A 21134-nucleotide genomic window follows, 5' to 3' on the forward strand; every position below is an offset into this window, starting at 1 on the left:
ATTTTCCAGTTGAACGTCATCGGCGTGGTTGATTTTCCGCAGCTGTGGTTGTCGTGAGGTGTTACCCCAGACTCCTCATTATACATCATACAGACCACGTGGAAACCGAAAAGGATTCTTTCTAAGAACCGCTTACTTGTCATTTTTTGTACGGCTTCATTTGTCGTTAATCATCAGTTTAAAATTCCATATTTGGCCAAATGTAGTAAATCACTTCATTTTGAAAATATACTGGAATTCTGTGAGTAAACCAATAGGAGAATTAACTGTAGCGCTGGTTGGATGGTTTGGAGCAATCAAAGCTAAATGAATGGCTAAAAATTTAAATTAAACAAAGCTAAAATTTATCATGTAAGATGTTTTTTTGTAAATATGTTGCATTCAACAAGGACTTAAAGATGCAATAGGAGACTGAAGTGATCCATGACTAAAGACGCTGTAAACATCTGTTGACATATGAGGATGTAAAAAAAGGGGAAATAAATAGAAAAGACTTGAGGGTTACAGTATGTAAAGCAACACATGTTGCATATTGCATTGCTTTATTACTGTATGCATTCCCTGGGAATCAAGCCCATGACCTTAGTGATGCTAGAGCAGGGGTGTCCAATCCTGCTTGGAAGTTTCTAGTGAGTCTGAAGCGAAACCACTTGAAGGCAAGTCCGCTTTTCGGCCTTTAGCTGTACATTAGCTGTAGCTAATGCTACAGTATGCAGGTAAGTAGACAGGAGTCAATTTTTTTTTATGGATTTCAATGGAGGAGAGGCTTCACTATGCTGAATAAAATGCTTTTGTGAGGAAATAGCTTACCATTTAATTAATATTCAACATGTTTTACACTAAACAATACTTTTGTTTTGTACCACCAGCAAATGTGTAGTATTTTATAATAGGCATTGTGTAATATTGAGTGATATTGTATATTGTCTAAAGAAAATAAACAATATCAATGTTTTCTTTCTTTGGCTTTTAGGTTTTACCAATTATATATAAGACTTGAATTGTAATATATATGACTGCCATGCCTAAGATGCTGACAGATTTTAAAGAATAAAGAAAAAATGAATAATTATAAATATTGTATTATACTGTTGTTTAATGAATAAAATAATGATGTGTTTTCTCTATGGCTTCAAGGTTTCAACAAATACATTAGACTTGAATTGTAATGAATTATGACTGCTGTGTATGCCTAATAATGACATAATACTTTTTAAAGGGTTACTTCACCCAGAAATGAAAATAATGTCATTTATTACTCACCCTCATGTGTATTCTACACCCGTAAGACCTTTGTTCATCTTCAGAACACAAATTAAGATATTTTTGATGAGATCCGATGGCCTCCATTGAGAGCAAAGCCACCAAACCTCTCAAGATACATAAAGGTACTAAAAACATATTTAAAACAGTTCATGTGTGTTCAGTTGTTCTACCTTAATATTATAAAGTGACAAAAATACTTTTTGTGTGCCAAAAAATCAAAATAACGACTTTTCAACAATATCTAGTGATGAACGATTTCAAAACATTGCTTCTGAGCTTTATGAATCGAATCAGTGGTTCGGAACACCAAAGTCACATGATTTCAGCAGTTTAGCAATTTGATAGGAGATCCGAGTCACTGATTCAAAACAAAAGATGCCGCACAAAAGTATTCTTGTCACTTCATAATATTAAGGTAGAACCACTGAACTCACATGAACTGTTTAAAATAAGTTTTAGTACCTTTATGGATCTTGAGAGGTACAGTGGCTTTGCTCTCAATGGAGGCCTCACTGAGCCATCGGATTTCATCAAAAATATCTTAATTTGTGTTCTGAAGTTGAACGAAGGTCTTACAGGTGTAGAACGACATGAGGGTGAGTAATGAATGACATTATTTTCATTTTTGGGTGAACTAACCCTTTAATGAATGAAGCTAAACAAAATATAACGATTTTGATAAATAAATTTGATAACACTTTAGTGAACACAAAATTACTATTAACTACGACTTTTCCCTCAAACTCCTAATTCATTGCTTATTAATAATTAGTTAGCTAGTTGTTAAGTTTAGGTATTGGGTAGGATTAAGAATGTATAAGGTATAATAATAAGGTAATAAGGTGTAATAAGGTCATGCAGAATAAGGCATTAATATGTGCTTAATAAGTACTAATGAACGGCCAATATTCTAGTAATATGCATGCTAATAAGCATCTAGTTAAAATAAAGTGTTACCATGAATTCTTTCTATGGCTTCCAGATTTCAACAATTAAATTGCAATTACATTTTTAATGACAAGCACAGTGCAGTGGCTCAGTGGTTAGAGCTGGTACCTGCACAGTAAGAAGCTGAGCCAGGTTTCCTTTCTGTGTGGAGTTTGCATGTTCTCCCCGTGTCAGTGTAGTTTTGTGTGTGAGAGAGAGCCGTGTGATTGACTGGGCATCTGCTTTCCCCTCCCTCTGGCCTAGGAAACTGGAATAGGCTCCAGCCCTTTGACTTAGAAGGTTGTCTAAGGAATAAAAAGAGAGAGTATTACTGCTATGTATGCCCAATAAATGTGTTATTTAATGAACATATTCAAATCTCAAATTAAATTTGGTTTTATGCACACTGTAGTGAACAGCTATAGAGGAATTCCTGCTAAGTAAAGCACATTCCACAAACACTGCAGTCCTAGTGTAAGCTGTAACTGACTGTCATAAAACTGACATCACAGCCATTATATGACACACTCTCAGAAAAAAAGATACAATTCTGTACCAAAGATGGTACAAACCATTGTCCCTGGAGCAGTACCTTTAAAGGGTACAGAATTGTACCTTAAAGGACATGATTTGTACCATAGGGAACCAAAATGTACATATTGGTTTTTAAAACATACCTGTATTGTACCTTCATCAAAGTTACAAATCTTGTCCCTTAAGGTACCACCTCAGTGACAAGCCCCCCGATTAACATTTTCAAAGAATACCATCCTCCACCTCAACTGCTCTGCAAATTTCAGATGGGAAATAAATGCTGCGTCCCAATTCGCATACTATCCGTCCTAAATAGTATTCGAAAAAATAATTAATATGTCCCAAATCGTAGTATGTTGAAATGAGTAGGGATGTCCAGATCCGATCATGTGATCGGAAATCGGGCCCGATCACGTGGTTTCAGACTCGATCGGAATCGGACGTTACCTCCCGATCAGGACTCGGATATATATGTATTAGGGGTGCAACGGTTCTCGGTATAAAAAAAAAAATATCGAACCGTACCGTATGGTTTGTTTAAAATAGCAACGTGGAAAACAGACAGAGTTCAAATAATGTACGTTTCAGTCGATGGATGCGCAAAACGTTACAACAACGATAATCAAAAAGCGTGGACAAAACAGTCACTCTTTGTAAACTGTTAACTGCGAGTGCCGTCTGCTCGTCCAGTCATTTACGCCGTCATCACCCGGGTGTTGATACAGGTGAGACCTGAACAGCACACGTTGCTATCTGTGTTTAAACTAACTCATTTAAGCCTTGCTGATTTAAACCTTCAAGAACACGACGCGAAAGAGAACTCGCACGCGCTGTGAGAAGATTTGTGTGCGCTCATCCGAAGCGCGCACACGCTTATTCCAGTCAGCGCGCAAATACTGAGTTCTCTTTCACGTCTTGCGCTTCGGCGGACAAATTCATACAAAAATTATATCAACATGCCCGTCCTAGCGAGTATCCTAGCAAACATAGTCGGTTATGTCTTAAGTGAACGTATATTAGTCGAGAAAGACAGCGCATGTGTAACAGTATATGTACTGGATTGTGCATGTCTTAAAGGGAGAAAAACTATTCCTGCTGCCTGTTTTTAATGTTAAATAAAACAACAAATAACAAAGAAATCACTTACTGCTCTTGACTGAATAGTTTTTGTAACTTCAATAATGATTAATCTTTATTTATTTTATACAGTAAAGATAATATGCAGTGATATTTTATATTTGATTACTTTATCCATTTTCTGTACGTGAAAACGACTGTTAGATACCTGAAAAGCACTGTTCCTGGATCTGTTTTTTCGCTCTTCTTTATTGTTTTTCATGTATTATAGAAGTATCGGATCGGGACTCGGTATCGGCAGATACTCAAAATCAAATGACTCGGACTCGGACTCGAGGGCAAAAAAACGTGATCGGGACATCCCTAGAAATGAGTATTCCAAAGATACCCGGATGGTCTACTTTTTCCGGTTAGAATTCGAAGTGCAGATCCGTGCACACTTCTAACCACAATATTGCCCATAACACATTGCGCTGTGGACGAGGATTCGATTAGAACTACAAATACGAGTAAAAAGTGTTAAAAAACTACAAACATAACGGATGTGCGAGACCGACGGTTAAGCAGAGCGGTTAAGATAAAAGGGCTTGAATGATTAATAATCAGTATCTAACCTGACGAAAATATGTTTATTAAATGTTATCCACATTATATTTCATCTTCAACAGCATTGTGAACTTTTATAACGATGCGTTTGGTCATTAATTTTTAAATGCATCATTATGCAAAGACGAGGAGAGTTATTGCATGAAAGACCCATGACTGGCAGATCAACGTGCGACTACATTATCTCCGAAATGGTATGAAATTAAATTTAAATAAATGTGGAAGATTTTAACTGTGACAAGATTATTGACAGGGTAGTTTAAACAGTTACAGGTTGCGTAACTAAGCGACAGAACGTCCGTTAATGACGCAATTATGACGAGGTAGTATGTCCCAAAGCTTGCATACTCTTCTGCTACACACTCAAAAGTATGTACTTTTTCTTTACAAAAACAGTACATACTTTTAGGACATAGTATAAGTAGGCAAATTGGGACGCAGCAAAAGGGATTTTACATGGTGTGAAGACCTGTTTGAAGACAGACATTCACAAAATCTGCGGTGGGATATGGTCTGGCTGGTTTTTCCGGAACAATATCAGTATCAGTATTAGAAAAGACAGAAGTAAACTGATTAAATTTATATTCCCACTGACTAGTTACAACTGTACCTCTTGACTTATTGTAGAATATTTATCTCACTACAGACTCTTTGCATATAACACCTGTTAGATTGTGATAATTGCTCACTTTCTCCCAGGATATCACCAGAAGTAAATCAAGAGCAGCATGAGCATGAAAATCCACATCTAAAAAGACATTTAGCAACTATAAAGACTTACAATATTCCGTTCATGCCTCACATTATCCAAGTTAGCTGTTGTGCTTTCTCCAATGTTAAAGCCACAGACCCTCTAATCTTCCTATCTGAAGACTGATAAGCTGCTTCAAGTGTGTTTAATTAAATTTGGACCTAAAATCTGCAGGGCAGTGGCCCTCCAGGGCCAGGTTTGGGGACCCCTGTGCTAGTGCCATGCTCTACTGTTTAAGCAAGGGTTCCTCAAATCCGGCCCTGGAGGACCACTGCCCTGCAGAGTATAGTTGCAAACCTAATAAAACACATCTGAGCAAGCTTATCAAGATCTTCAGAGTTCCTGGAAAGGTAGGTGAGTTTGATCAGGATCTGAACTAAACTCTGCAGGACATTGGCCCTCCAGGGCTGGATTTGAGGAACCCTGGTTTAAGCTGCTGGAACACTTGTCCATGGTTCTGGTTCATACAATCCAATCATTTTTTGTTTGAATGACATTCACCCCTTAATGTGTCAAGTACTTGAGGCTGGAATACACTACATGACTTTTACACTAGGCATCATACACTTGCCGACTTTGTAAATCGTTAAAGAGAAAAACTGGACATCATACGCTAAACATATCAAATCACACATTACCAAACTTTTGAGTCGTTACGAACCCAATAACATGTAAACATGCGCCTTATTGCTAGGAGTAGCATGACAAATGAAAATGATAATAACATGTTCTAAAGCTGGCTCAAAATATCAAACATGTTTGATATCCTCCTACACAATTCACCAATATTTGCAGAATGGCTCTGACTTTCAGCAACTAGCCTCAATTCCTTTTGACATTGGCCAAAAATCTGTGCTAAAGTCATTCAGTGTATTATAGCCTTTATTTGAACATTTTTGTATTTTGTGTGTGTTTGTGTGTCATATACATGTACATGTTATGTTTGTTATTGAACAAGCCGAGTCATGAATTAATGCAAAATTAATTTATTGTAATTAACCATTTAGCCAGTGAAGCTCACAGAATATTTCAAGCAAATCCAGTTAGAAATCAACGTTCACCATTTCTGTACACTGTAAATGATGCAAACACACTTGTGATAAGAATAAGTTAGATTATAAGTTATGGATGGTGTAGTAGAGTACATTATAAAAGTAAACAAATAAATAATTATTTCCATATAATTTATAAATAAATAGGCTAATACAATAACAAAGCACAAGTTTACTAAATGAAAGACATGACTTTTGGATCTTCTCATTAAACCTGTTTCTGTTTTTCTGTATAGGCCCGTTGAAACACCATGAGAAAGTCGTTTAATGCTCCTCCTCGGATTGTTCCATTTTTCACCTTGTGAGAGTGAGAACAAACATTTGTATTAGATACCATATCATATATTATATCACATGACCTGATATCATATGATAAACAGCAATTAAACACAACTAAAAATGTACACGTTCACAATGAAGACAGGACTTTCTCTTTATGTTTACCTTAAGTGAGTTCATTTCCTGAAGCTCTTTCCATACTTTATGTTCTACAGTGTAATTTTGTCTCAGCTTTTTCACCTCATTCATTACATATTGTGGATTGTTTCTCTCATCTTTATGCTCAAACGTCATGTCTTTGAAAAGTTCTTCGTAGAAGTTCAGCATTCTTTCAAGCAACAGCGCCTGACAAGTGCAAGAAGCCTTGGACTAAGAGAAACAAGTATTATTAGCATGATACAGATATAGAGGCATATATATCATTCAATTGCATTTTCATATTTTAGCATTTTTCACAGTAAAAACTTACATTCAGCTGGTTCAGATGAGAAACAAAAACAGACTTTGAAACCCATTCTGTGCCACGTGTTTTCTAAAGAAAGCGGGCAAAAAACAGCGAACGTTATGAATGAATGTGCATCTCTTGTGAATCTTAACTCCTAAGATCAAAGTGTCGCAAAGTTTATTGCGTAGTAGATCTCTTGCTAATATTAGCTGCAAGACCCAACTATAACATACAGATATGAGTAGTACTTGAAGTGATTCATCTTGTTAACACAGACTGAATTGCTTTCAAACCCGCTGCAGAAGTTCATGATAGTAGACATCACTTACATAATGATCTTGCAGAGAGTGGATATTTTTCTCCAAATGGGACTTCGAATTGGACCGTCGAAATCTGAACGCGTTGGTTGTCTGAAGAGATGCTACTAACAGAAGTCCACACAGCAGCATCATGTTGAGCCAAGAATCCATTCTTTGTGTTTCGGTGCTGTGAACCAAGCGAATTTAAACACAAGGTTGCGATCTGATGCTAGTCAGCAGGTGAGTGTTGATGATCGGAAAGGGGCCGGGGGTTTATATAGGTGCACAACCTAAAAAGAGCAACGTATGAAGGCGGCAGTGCTTTTGGGGTTTGGGGTTTCTGTGGCTACTTTTCTATGAAGGTTTCCTATCAGAGATGAGATGCTCTCAAGTAAGTGACGCCACACTAACCCAATACCCCAAGCAAAAGGACGCAGTAGCCTTTGTGAATAGCCACTGTTTCAATCCATTAGAAACTGGGTTAGGGGATTGCTGACGTGCCGCCAATGAGTCAATCGCGAATGGAAAGTTGATTCGTTATCAGATATTTTTTTGTTTTGTGTGAAACCGAAACTTGTTATCAGTGGTAATCAGCTGGTTTATATCCAACAACTATATGTAACAGCCATCTGTTTTATACTAGTTTTTCTTTTTATCAAATGTTTTTAATGCGTGCATATGAATGTATGCACATGTCTGTACCTGCATGGGTCTGCATATGTTGCATATGCATATTTGACCACAAGTGTTTGTTTACATGTGTGAAAGTGCACATGAAGGCACATGCATATGTAGCTGTGTGTGTTTGGTGCTGCAAATGCAACACATACTGAAATCAATTGCTAAATTATCATTATAAACTTATGATTTGCAATACTTTGCATTGGTGGTTAATTTGTGGTAATGTAAATTTGCTTAAGCTACAACTTTCTGCCTGTGGCCACATAGTTTTTCAGTTGAATTCCCCTTCAAACATAGTGTGGTATAGCAACAAACATCAGTTCTCTGAAATGAACCTCAGAAATCTTAAAACCATGTTTAAGTAAATGAAGTTGTGCATAGTATATGCTGAGGTATGGACTGTGCATACAGTGCAGTACAGTACAAGTTTCAGGAACTTGAGTTTCTTAAGTCTGAAAGTCCCTGTAGCTGAAATAGTGGAAAGTTAAGCGTTTTAAGGTTGTAGGTTTGATTCCCAGGGAAGGCATGAACTGATTAAATGTGTACTTTGAATGCAATGTAGGGTATTTGGATAAAAGTGTCTGGTTCAGCAGTTTGCATACATTGAATATGTTCAATGTGCATACATGGCATATTGAAGTCTTGGTGCCCATTTAGGTGATATAGGTTTGAGTCTGACTTATAAAGTGATGTTTCTCACTCTTCCAAATATATCATTGTCCCTTCTCCATTGCAGAGCACAAAAACATACATGAAAAATAAAGTGATCTTCAAGGTTATTTTATGTATTTGATGTCCAAGTTTTTCCATCTCTAATGGGTATTGCTATCTTTAATTTAAATTGACGATTTTCATTTCAGACAGACAGCTTTTAAATTAAACCTTTTATTCTTAAACTTAACTAACTTAATTTCAAAAACTTTACTTGTTTGATCAACTTTTTATAAGTATTTTTGTATGTGCATTTTATAAATTATTAGTTAATAAATATAGTTTTAAGTCCAGTGGGATAATAAATAAACATTTAATGGGCTACATGCCATCTGGTTTTGGGGTTTTTGCGGGCTACTCTGAAGATCTTCTGCTTTTACCCAACCCCATACCCAATGGGCACTTTCATAAGGATTCATATGCCTGGTGTTTTCTGAATGTTGCCATGGTTGCAAGCCACCCAACAAACCTTCTAGAAACTGGGTTGCCAGCAGGCTGAGATGAATTATGACTCAGCAAACTGAAAGTTACATCACCATCACATATTATATATATTTATCCTTTTAGAACATTAAACATGTAGTGGGTGTGTTTTTTATATCTAATAACTAATGCCCATTTATTTACCTTTCTGTTGTGTTACAAAAGTTTACCATTGGTGTATAGAAGTCCATTTCTGCTACATAATAAAAAACATGCTTTAGTAAATCAGAATTATTACATAAAAGTCAAAATTATGAGATATTAAGTCATAATTATGTAATTATGTAAACTTAATTTTAACTTTTTATTTCATATTTATGACTTAGTATCTCAAAATGTTGACGGTCATGATTTCAATGTTTAATCATAATTATAACTTAGTATCTCATCATTTTGATTTTTTTTTATCTCATAATTATAAGTCCTAATTATGATTTAGATTTTTTTTTTTCTTCCATTCAAAAATGAGCTTCCATACAGTGGGCACTTTTGGTAATATCAGGCATTTTTATGATTTCTGAACTGATGAAATATTCAACTTCAATGTAATATTTGTAAATGACTTGGTGTCTGATAATACATAAATTAATATTAAAAAGTAAAATTGCATTTGTGCTGGCATGCAATCCTGCCATTTCTACAGAATATCTGGTTGATCTGTGGTGATGTAAAATTTGCTTAATTTACATTTTACTGCCTGTGGCCACAGTTATTTTTTTTTTCAGTTGAATTCCATCAGACACACTGTGGTGTGCCAACATCAGTTCTCTGAATCTGAACCTCAGAAATAATTTTAAATGAGTCTGACTCTCCACTTAAAACCACTGTGATCTTGATAGGGATATATGGACTGGAAATAATGAAAATGCTATCTGGCATCACTACGTGGCATTACTGTGCAAAAGTGACTTATTAAGCGGAAAACAGCAGATTAAACTAATTAAAGGTTTGTGTCCTTGTCCCTGTCAGTGTCCTTGGATGTGAGCTTAGTTGTACATGCGCAATGGCTGGTCTAGTCTGAAAAAATTGATTCTGAACGAGTTTGATAGTACTCCGTGGCTAAAGCTAACATTACACACTGTTGGAGAGATTTATAAAGAATGAAGTTGTGTTTATGAATTATACAGACTGCAAGTGTTTAAAAAATGAAAATAACGACAGTCTTGTCTCTGTGAATACAGTAATAAACGATGGTAACTTTAACCACATTTAACATTACATTAGCAACATGCTAACGAAACATTTAGAAAGACAATTTACAAACACCACTAAAAATATCATGATATCATGGATCATGTCAGTTATTATTGCTCCATCTGCCATTTTTCGTTGTTGTTATTACTTGCTTACCTAGTCTGGTGATTCAGCTGTGCACATCCAGACGTTACTGGCTGCCCTTGTCTAATGCCTTTCATAATGTTGGGAACGTGGGCTGGCATATGCAAATATTGGGGGCGTACACCCCGACTGTTACGTAACAGTCGGTATTATGTTGAGATTCGCCTGTTCTTCAGAGGTATTTTAAACAAATGAGATTTATATATAAGAAGGAGGAAACAATGGAGTTTGAGACTCACTGTATGTCTTTTCCATGTACTGAACTCTCGTTATTCAACTATGCCAAGGTAAATTCAATTTTTGAATCTAGGGCACCTTTAACAAGGTCAAATAATCTATCTAATCATCACATCATCTCAACCAGCTGTCAACAATCAGTAATCAACATATCTACCCAAACAGCATGAGAGCAGGCCTAAATATAATCACAGTCCAGTCACCCATGATTACTCTACGGTTTTCAGCATCCCTCCACCACCCCATCTCCTCACACTCACCTGGTTGATTCTTAACCTGAAACAGGTGTATAGGTGTGTGTGTGTGGGGGGGTACTCTGGGTTCAGCCCAAATACTTAGCTCGGAGGCCTCTCCCCAGACAGCACGCCAAATACGCATACCATTTATTATATCTGACTTGTTTGTGAGTGTGAACTCCTGAAATGCTTTTTGAGCACAACAAACTATATTTACGGGACAACTGACCCTTCGCTTAGCCACGCCCAAAAACCACCACAGGCCAGTCGTGGTTTAACAACCGTAACTAGGCATGGGAAGTCTGTCAAGCTTTCGAGCGAGGGAAACATGCTGAAGCATTGTGCGTATGGATTGTGTAAATCTGATACCCGGTATCCTAAAAGTTTGGACGAGGTGGTGGAATTTTTTCCCTTCCCGAAACCTGTTCTGACAATTTGTGCTACCCGGTCAGATTTTGCTACCTCCCATTGAAACAGTAGGTAGCAAAATCTGAAAAATGCTACCTATCAGATTATGCTTCCAGCGTGATATTAGCATGATATTAACGTGGTTTATTGCTTTATTAACATCTACACCTACCCCAACCCTAAACCTACCCTTATAATAATGCAAGTACAGTAGTGGTAGCAGATAGCATTCATTTTGTTAGAACAAGTATAAATCGATAGCGAAAAATGCTACTTATCAGATTGTGCTTTATTAATGTCTACACCTACCCCAACACTAAACCTACCGTTACAATAATGCAAATACAGTAATTTTGTGTTATTTATCATGACAACAATGATGTAATATTGATGTGCGCACATGCAGTAAGCCCGGGTAGGACAATCTGACGGGTAGGTTAGGTAGTTCATAATGCATATATTTGAACGTAAAATAAGATGATTAAAGGCAAGACGGTGTAGCCTGGCGCGCTAAAAATATAAGCGGGAGAATGTTATCATTGTTAAGTGGTCAGGCTAATGTCTCGTGTTTATTCCACAAGACTTATGGATAAGCTGTTTGATTTATAATTATTAGGTTATTTTCACATATTTCACTTAAAGCTGCTGTCCGCAATTTTTGTCCCTCTAGCGTTTAATAAACAGAACTGCATGCGTCTTTCTAGAATGCGAACATTCTAGCCGGACCTACTTTTCTCCGTGTATGTCTGTGGCGAGTCACGCAGTTACTGTGATACTCTGCGGCGAGTCCTACCAGTCTGGTCTGAAATAGTCTGAATATAAACACTTATTATAAGTGTACCATAATGATTTAGGATAAGACAAAAACACAGTTTGGAAAATGGATTCGTGTTGCATATTCTCATTATATAATTTTTGTAAATCTTTAACACAAAAAGTTGCGGACTGCAGCTTTAACCTGCTGTGGATAAACAAAGCTGTTCCTCATTTTGTGTTTCCCATTTGAATGGTCAGCATATGAGGCGGCTGCTGCTTGCACTAAGACCTATAGGCTTTAGCTTCAATTTTGAGCAAATTATTTTCTAATTGGTTGCATATTATGTCATGGATATATCCCTTGAATGCATACTGTAGTCCCTTTTGTCTTGCTCTCTCAGATATTTCACCTGTTCGCCAAAAATGACTAATTATCTCCTTGGGAATGTCTGACACTGGTGCATACATACTGTAATAGACTTGCCAGGTGCGAAAGCTTGACAGGCGTAGCAACAGCAACTAAGGAGGGCGGGGCTTAGCTAAGGGTCCATTGAAGTCATATGTTATTGCTGATTTGAAATATGTTCTTTAATTGTGAGTTTGGCCAGCAGTTTTTGAGATTTCAGATTGTCCTCATTCCAGTGGATAGGACTTGGTCCTGGATGCCCAAAATAGCTGCCCAGAAGTGTTGCAAATATAGCCGCTGGGTGAACTGACTTTCCTTGGAAGGGACTTTGGTACAACACACTTTTCAAATAGAGTATTTAAGGTTTCAAATGATAAAACAAGATACAGTATGTTGTTCAAAATAATGACATTTTCTGGATGTCAACTATTAGTGTATCATGTAGGCAAGTCAATGTGATGAACTATGCTTACTGTACTTCATACATCCACTAGAATTCACTTTAGGACCAGCTGGATGTGACTCAGAAAAGTAAATTTAGTTCAATAAAAAGTGTAACACTTTAGAATACTGTTCCAACTAAGAAACTATATACAGTTTTGGAATTAATTTAAATAATGCATAATTAATTCTAAAGTGACGATCATGCTAACCTAGTAGTGATTACTAGTAACAAATATTGTGTTACACATTTGTTCTGTGTAGTTATTGACAGAATACTATTCTAAAGTGTTATGCAATTAGACTACAAATAGTTTGTACAGTGAATTACAAGCGGGCATTTCTGTGACTGTGACGCACAATACACATATGACCCCAACATTCACCATCCATACATGTCAAGTTAGAATGAAACTGTGTCATTGCAAGGTTTTACCATGTAATTTTATCAGATGTGATTCTGCTCATTTATACTGACTGAGAAGTGTATGTTTTAAAAACTACAGTATTGTATGAAGACAATGAAACTGAGCGAAAAGACAAGTTTTCACTCCAGTCTTCATTCCTTATTGAAAAAGAGAGTGATTCAGCTGTATTATAGACTAAGTCACTGAGTCAATGACCTAACAGCTTCCTCCACAGCCTCTCCGTCTGCGTAGCAGTTTCCAGTGAGCGTACTGTGGTCAGGTTAGCACTGCTGTTTCTGAGCACAGGAGTCACAATTCATTCGACTTCTCACTTACACCTTTTTCCTCTTTTGTGAGAAGGATTTGAAGTGGCAATTTACAATTTACATTTACGTAAGCAATCATGGTGAAATGAGTTTTATTTTAAAGTTATTGGGAAAGCAGAAATTTCCCATTCAAATTAGGCATGCTGCTAGTTTTAATAAAACTTTAAAAGTGTTAAAAATCTCAAAGCGCATTACAAGCATAAAAATACAGTGAAATAAAAAATAAGCATCATACATATAACAAAAATAAATCACATAAAAGCTATTCTGAAAAAAAAGTTTTTTAAAAACACTAAAGGATTCAACCTGTCTGATGTCAAAAGGAAGAGAATTCCAAAGTTTTGGTGCACAAGCAGAAAAAGCCTGGTCACCCGTAGAGCATGAACGAGTAGGAGGAACAACTAAAAGACCAAAATTGGAGGAACTGAGATCACTCCTTGGAGTGTAGATAGTTAAAGGGTTAGTTCTCCCAAAATGAACATTCTGTCATTAAATAATCACCCTCAGGCTTCGTTCATCTTCGGAACACAAACTAGGATATTTTTGATGAAATCTGATGGCTCGGTGAGGCCTGCATTGTCAGCGAGATAATTAACACTTTCAATGCCAAGAAAGCTACTAAAGACGTATTTAAAACAGTTCATGTGACTACAGTGGTCAAATCTTAATGTTATGAAGCAACGAGAATACTTTTTGTGTGCCAAAAAACAAAATAATGACTTTATTCAACAATATCTAGTGATGGATGATTTCAGAACACTGCTTCATGAAGCTTCGAATCTTTTGTTTCAAATCAGTGGTTCGGAGAACGTATCAAACTGCCAAAGTCATGTGATTTCAGTAAACAAGGCTTCGTTATGTCATAAGTGTTTCAAAATTTCAATTGTTCCCCACTGGGGGGCGTGACTTTGGCAGTTTGATGCGCACTCCAAACCACTGATTTAAAAACAAAAGATTCGTAAAGCTTTGAAGCTTCATGAAGCAGTGTGCTGAAATTGCCCATCACTAGATATGGTTGAATAAAGTCTTTTTTTTTTTTTTTTTTTGGTGCACAAAAAGTATTTTCATCGCTTCATAACATTAAGGTTGAACCACTGTAGTCACATGAACGGTTTTAAATACGTCTTTAGTAGCTTTCTGGGCACTGAAAGTGTTAATTGTCTTGCTGGCAATGCAGGCCTCACTGAGCTATTGGATTTAATGAAAAAATATCTTAATTTGTGTTCCGAAGATGAACAAAGGTCTTAGGGGTGTAGAAACACATGAGGGCGAGTAATTAATGACAGAATTATTTGGGTGAACTAACCCTTTCAAAGTTGTGACAAGTAACGTGGCGCCATACCATGCAATCCCATGTAGGTCAGCATGAGAATTTTAAAATCAATCCGAAATCTGACAGGGAGCCAGTGCAATGACTCTAAAACTGGAGAGATGTGCTCACTTGTCCTGGTCCTTGTCAGGATTCTAGCAGCAGAATTTTGAACAGACTGCAATTCATTTAAGGTAGATTTAGAAAACCCAGATAGAAGAGCATTACAGTAGTCGATGCGAGAAAAAAAACAAAAGTGTTGATCAGTTTTTCCAGCAACAGAGAAGGATAACATGGGGAGCAGTCTTGCAATGTTTCTGAGATTAAAGAATGAAATTTTAACTGTATTCTAGACATGAGGATCAAATGTTAAGTTTGTGTAAAAAATCAACCCTCCCCCCCCCCTTTTTTTTTTTTGGAAACTGTAGAGCAAAACCTTTCACTTGTAGGGTTAGAAGACCGGATTTATTCATTTGATGGTGTGAACTGATAAGCATTAACACTGTCTTATCACTATTGAGACAGAAATGTAGTGTTCAAGAAAGCCAATAGCTACATTAACACCACGTTTTGTATGAATATAAATCTGGGTGTCATCTGCGTAGAAATGGAACTTAAGACCTTAAGAAATGGAACTTGTACATGCTAAAAAGAAGGGGACTCAAAATCGAACCCTGTGGGACAACTAATTGAACTGATCCAACTTTGGACCAACATCCAACCAAAGAAATAAACTACCTATGGCACTGAACAGTGACCAGCATCACACTTCTTAAAAAATATGCAAATGTCTCACAGAATGATCCCATGCAACACGTGCCATATATTCCAAGTGGTATACAACAGGGTTTGGAGAAAAACAAACCATTTAATACAGGCCTATTATTTAATGAAAATCCTGACCTTGGCCATTGGTCTTCTGTGCACGGCTTGTGAGAAAAAGCTCACAAGTTCTGAGAAATCAAGATTAAATAATAGTCTATGTGACATGAAATGAAACGCCTAGGACATTCTTATCTAATCTCTTTTTGCATTTCACAGTGATAAGTTCTCATTTTTAAGTTAACTACATTAATTATTGCTTCTAAAGGCAAATGTGTCTTACTATAAAAGGACTTGACTGGTTGCTGTGAGTACAAACTTCATTAGGCTACCTCTTGAGGCTTCAAGCTTGCAGTTTTGATAGCAGCATTTGCAGCAGTTGCTTGTGTGTCTAAGAAAGACAATAGTGACAGAGAAAGTTATATTTATTTGTGCATCTAAGTGTGTCTGTGCGTGCATGCATGCATATGCATGCCCGCGCCCTTTCGTTGCACCAGAACTGAGCATAGGTTGGGTTGTTTGGTGGCAATGCGAGAGAGACGTTTGTGGTCGCGTTTCATGGTGCTACAACTTCCAGGAACTGCAACATGTGTACAGTGACAGTGATGGTAGAGTTCGCCTTAGGATCGGTTTAATTCATTTCAAAACTGAAAATGTTAGTCATATAAAAGGTTTTTTAAAAAAAGATTTTAAACATGAATGCAGACAAAATTGGCTTGGTTAATGTGCAATTGCCTATTTTGAGCATAGGAATATATCATAAACTTTTGATTATTATAAAAATTTGATTATTAATGAACTAAAATGTTATTGCTGAATGCTCTGGGTGCACATAGCCTACTGTGCTTACCAAAGTTGGCAAATATTCCACTGCAGCAGAGAGTGCAATACCTAAATATGAGTCACTAGAGGGAGCCACTTGTGCAGTCAAAAGTCTAAAGTCACTGGGCGAATATTACTGTGTCAGTAGTCATGATTCTTTTTATGTGCTAAGTGTGCAGTTCTCTTGTGCAGTGCTTTGATACTGAGCTGTCCATGTAAAGTTAGTCACATTTAGCAGTACAGTAATTAGAGGCAACAGAACACCACCCGTTCGACAGCTATATTATTTACAGTCTACCCTGGAGCGCTCTTGAAAAGCTTTGGCCATGAAAAAGAAAAACAAAAAAAAAGACAAGGATAATGGTAAACTCTCAGGCTGATTTAAACTTTAATTAATTTGAAGGTTCACAAACAATATTACATCACAGACAGCAATGCACATTAATGAATAACATTCATTTAAATAAGGCCAACACTTACAGAATTCTCACAACTTTTTTTCTTTTTTAGGAGGAGAATTTGAGTTGGCAGTTGAGAGAATAAGGCCTACACCTATTGTCTGATCATAACTTAATAAAATAAATATTACATATTTTTAAGATCTTTCATTTGCCCAGTAACATTTCAAACTGCTCAAATAATACTTGAAATACAAGAAAATAAAAAACATACAAAAATAAATTATGGATTTCAAAATTAACAGACAAATAAATATATCTTCAATTATTCTAGGCTATATCATTCTGTATCGTTTAAACTATAATGCATTTCACATTAATAAGCATATCGATTTTTGTTCATAATGCCAAGTTACCGAAATGTTGATGCAAAATATGCGTAAGCTTGGCTTGTCTAATCAGTGCATGTAAGAATTTGGTCTCTCTGCTATGAAAAAAATAGTCATAGCTTCCCTGAGATGTATTGGATTCAACTACAATTTGGCCTGTTCACAGTGAACAGAGAAACATTCACAGGATGTGACTTGATGGCTAGTGTAGGAGTCAAAGAATTTTCCTTTGAAAGCAGTCTGTTGATAACTGATAGAGGGATTGATAGTGTATATAATGACTCAAGCCACTGTGTTTGTGTGTGTGTGTTAATTGAGCCTGGTTCCTTCACTGCAGAGTGTGTAGCTGGATGGTGATCAGTGCGTTTGTGTACAAATGTGTTTGACTCCTCCTACATCCCGAGTTCCGCTGTGTCGGTGTGGAGAATTACTGAATCTTCTCGTGTGTTCTCCTTCTATCCATGGCTAAAGTGATCCAGACCAAAACACTGCGAAACTCTCTCATTGCCTTAATGTGAACTCCTGGCTCATCCTGTATAAAGAACAGTGATATCATAAATCACAATGCAGTGGACATGGATAGAGAAAATGTTTTTAATTAATTAAAAAAAAAAAAAAAACTAGTTTAAAGCACATGTGCAATGAATACATGCGAGTTTACAAGTATTAATAGTTTCCACACAAAAAAGAAAAATCAAAAAAAAAAAAAAATATATATATATATATATATATATATAATCTACCTACCTACATTACAAATATCATAAAATGATTAATTCATTTTTTTTTTTCCAGGAGTCACTCTGACATTTTACAAGCTTAAATAAACTTTACTTGTCATAAAAATTAAAATAATCTGATATTTATAAGAGACTTATAAATTATATATAATGAGGGTCTGCAGGGGTCCATTCTATGATATCACATCCTGTTTATATCGTTTGTTTGTTTTTTGTTTCCTGCATGTTTCTGCATGTTGGTCACGCTACTTGACTTTGATTTTGCAGACAAAATATTTAAATTTTATTTATTTATATAATTTATTTAATTATTTTTTTAAAGAAATAATATTAAAAGATTATGCCAGGCTGTTTATAGGCTTTCTTTTCAAGAATGTCATCTAATTTAGTATTTTTTTTTTTTTTTACTGAAAATAAGTTTTAATATACAAATGAAAAAAACATGTCATCATAGAAGATGTGTATTCAAGTCACTAAATGTGTGAATTGCATTTTTAATATATTTTTGATACAATTTTTATATAAGACAAAAAAAAGCATCACATCACTCCACTGACCCCTCTATCTCACAATATTCATCATCTACCTTACATTTGATCATTTTGAGATGCTTGACATCGGCTGATTACTGTGCCCACTTGGCCAATCTACCAACGATCATTCTGATCATTCTAGGTTTATAAAGTATTTTGAATGTGAATTTTGAGTAAATATGTATGTGTTATAATCTTAATCGCGTTAAGTAAATTGTATTTTCCAGCCACCTAACTAAAGTTATCAGTATTGGCATTGGCCACTAAAAAGCTTGGATGATCATGAATTTCAGCAAAAAAAGGGCACACTAAAACAAAGCACAAGTTAACTTCTAATAAAGCTGAGGGTGTAAACGGATAATTTAAAATAATGTCGCTTACCATCATTAAAGTGTCCTCGATTGTTTTAAGATTCTCTCTTGCGCAGATTGACAGTGTTTGTTTGCCTTTAGGCTCCTGTGTCAAGGAAAAATAAATCAGTAAAAAATGTGCATGAAAATGTTTGTCTGTATATGAAGTATATTTACTATACCAAGTGGTAGATGTTACAAATGTCTTACTTACACAGTTCTCCATTACGGCCTTCAGCCTTTTGAAAGAATCCATAAACATTTTTGTCGACTGACGAGTATCATTCTTCCACATCTTTTGGAACACATGTTCTTCATAGATTTCCAGGATACGTTTAAAGTCAGCGACGTTCAGTTTCTGTCAGGAGGTGTGCAGATCAGTTTATTTTATTTTGCCCAACAGACCCTGTTATTCTGAGTTACAAATGAGACCGGGGCTAGTTGTCACAGAAGCACAAAGTGTTAAAAATTTTTGCAGAATTTTGCACATATGCCCCCACACACACACACACACACACACACACACACATATATATATATATATATATATATATTCATGCACACATTTTAATCTATTTTTAAATAAACAAATACTTTTATTATTTTCACTTTTTTTCCTAAATAACTATGAAGTTTCTGTATAGGTTCAGGAGTAGCTTACCTTGTAGCAATTTTTAAGTTTTCTTAATATTCTATGGAATGGTCTATTGTCCTTCTGCAACAACAAAAGAACATTTGTGATGCATGTCACCCTCTTAAATGCACATATACTGGAGTCCATGTATAAATAAGGATACTTACATCTAAAGGTTGCTCAATGAGTTCTGAAGTATTGATCATGTCTTTGATCATAGGCAGCTGGATGTTATGGTTCAAGCACTCTTCATGCTTGTGGCCTTGAGAGCAGCACAGGAGAGCACAGAGGGCGAGCAAGGTTACGATCCGCATCTTGGTTCAGTTTCAGAGAGGGCTGAATAGTATTGTACAGTCTGTACAGTGGCTCAGTATGCTTTAAACAACCAGTGACATTCATAGCTTTTATAGCTCCATCCTTTGTCAAAAAAAATTCCCACACTCATCATGAGTGAGTTTTTTTTTTTTTTTTTTAACCTCAATCGCTGTGGATTGCATGCTGCTTAGCCGTCATTTTTCCCTCTGGGTTCAGTCACCTGTCGGTTATGTGGTTTTGCATTCTAGTGACGAAAGCCTCGCGCATATTGATTACTGGACGATGAAATCTAGGTTGCGAGAGCGTTGGTTGCGAGAGCGTTAAACGTGTTGCCATGCATTCAAACCTACAGTGTGTTTCCTTTGATGTGAATAGTGAACTGTGTCTTGAAACTGTTTAGCTATTGGAAAAATACTGTGAGAATATTTGAACCGTACAGAACATAAAAATGATGATGTCAGTGTTGTAGAATAATATATTCTTAGTTTCATATATTATATATATATAATTAAACATTATACATATATATAACATTATACAGTACATATAACTTAAGTTTGTGATTTAGGCCACAAAATATCCCATCATTCATTATTTTAAAAAATGTAATTATTTACAATGATTTGTTACATGCTTTCATCCCAAATAAAAGTATTTTCTCAGGTCCCCCAGCAAATTTGGGGCAGAGGTTAGTAACAACTTGCGTGATCGTCGACATTTACCGAAACATGTTTTACCATGACAAAGTATAACCCCCTCTTCCAAAGGGCTTAACCACCTTCTCAAACCAGGTCAGCACCTACAAGACTCAGCAAAGAACTTAACCTGACCCAGAAAACATTCTCAAGAGCTGCCGCGGTATAAAAATACCAGTCAAACCATCCAAAGACAAACAGTTGCAATTAACATTTGAGTCGGAGAGGGAAAGAGGAAGTAAAAAAGAAACATTAAAAACGTGTATTGACGGACCATTACTGGCCTGACTCAGTTAAATTGCTCAGCTCAGTTGAATTGAATCATGATTCAGTATGAATGAAAGGAGGATAAAAGCTTCCCAGTGTCACTTGTAGCAATACCAGGACTCATATTCAACCACAAGATCTGATAGCATCAGAGGTGAAAGCTAAAAATACCCCGGCTCCTTGAACAGCTTGAA

The 21134-nt window shown here is 36.2% G+C and overlaps 2 protein-coding genes and 1 long non-coding RNA gene across 3 annotated transcripts in view; 1 reads left to right on the forward strand and 2 right to left on the reverse strand.

Moving 5' to 3' along the window:
• The first annotated feature begins 1694 nt into the window (after positions 1 to 1694).
• Positions 1695 to 21134, forward strand: part of LOC137023887 (uncharacterized) — a 42368-nt gene continuing 22928 nt past the window's right edge. The window contains exon 1 of the long non-coding RNA XR_010895590.1: positions 1695 to 1862. This is a non-coding gene — a long non-coding RNA (uncharacterized lncRNA). The remainder of the gene's footprint in view (positions 1863 to 21134) is intronic.
• Positions 6226 to 7454, reverse strand: ifng1r (interferon gamma related). Its single transcript, XM_067390993.1, has 4 exons — positions 7267 to 7454; positions 6962 to 7024; positions 6658 to 6861; positions 6226 to 6511 (listed from the first exon to the last, which is right to left on the reverse strand). Exons 1-4 carry the CDS (start codon positions 7405 to 7407, stop codon positions 6422 to 6424), a joined length of 498 nt encoding a protein of 165 aa, XP_067247094.1. The 5' UTR covers positions 7408 to 7454; the 3' UTR covers positions 6226 to 6421.
• On the reverse strand, positions 17834 to 19977 carry il26 (interleukin 26). Its single transcript, XM_067390994.1, has 5 exons — positions 19831 to 19977; positions 19691 to 19744; positions 19244 to 19387; positions 19061 to 19135; positions 17834 to 17938 (listed from the first exon to the last, which is right to left on the reverse strand). The coding sequence occupies exons 1-5, from the start codon at positions 19975 to 19977 to the stop codon at positions 17834 to 17836; spliced, it is 525 nt and encodes a 174-aa protein (XP_067247095.1).

This window comes from Chanodichthys erythropterus, chromosome 8, assembly GCF_024489055.1.
Source record: "Chanodichthys erythropterus isolate Z2021 chromosome 8, ASM2448905v1, whole genome shotgun sequence".
Taxonomy (NCBI): Eukaryota; Metazoa; Chordata; class Actinopteri; order Cypriniformes; family Xenocyprididae; genus Chanodichthys; species Chanodichthys erythropterus.

Excerpts from the sequence above, each read along its gene's own strand:
- ifng1r (XM_067390993.1), bottom strand. The coding sequence starts at position 7,407 with ATGGATTCTTGGCTCAACATGATGCTGCTGTGTGGACTTCTGTTAGTA. Across the intron at positions 6,862-6,961 it reads CTCATCTGAACCAGCTGAAT|TCCAAGGCTTCTTGCACTTG; the intron begins GTAAGTTTTTAC and ends TGTTTCTCTTAG. Across the intron at positions 6,512-6,657 it reads AGGAAATGAACTCACTTAAG|GTGAAAAATGGAACAATCCG; the intron begins GTAAACATAAAG and ends CACTCTCACAAG.
- il26 (XM_067390994.1), bottom strand. The coding sequence starts at position 19,977 with ATGCGGATCGTAACCTTGCTCGCCCTCTGTGCTCTCCTGTGCTGCTCT. Across the intron at positions 19,388-19,690 it reads AACTTAAAAATTGCTACAAG|AAACTGAACGTCGCTGACTT; the intron begins GTAAGCTACTCC and ends ACCTCCTGACAG. Across the intron at positions 19,136-19,243 it reads AGGCCGTAATGGAGAACTGT|GAGCCTAAAGGCAAACAAAC; the intron begins GTAAGTAAGACA and ends TCCTTGACACAG.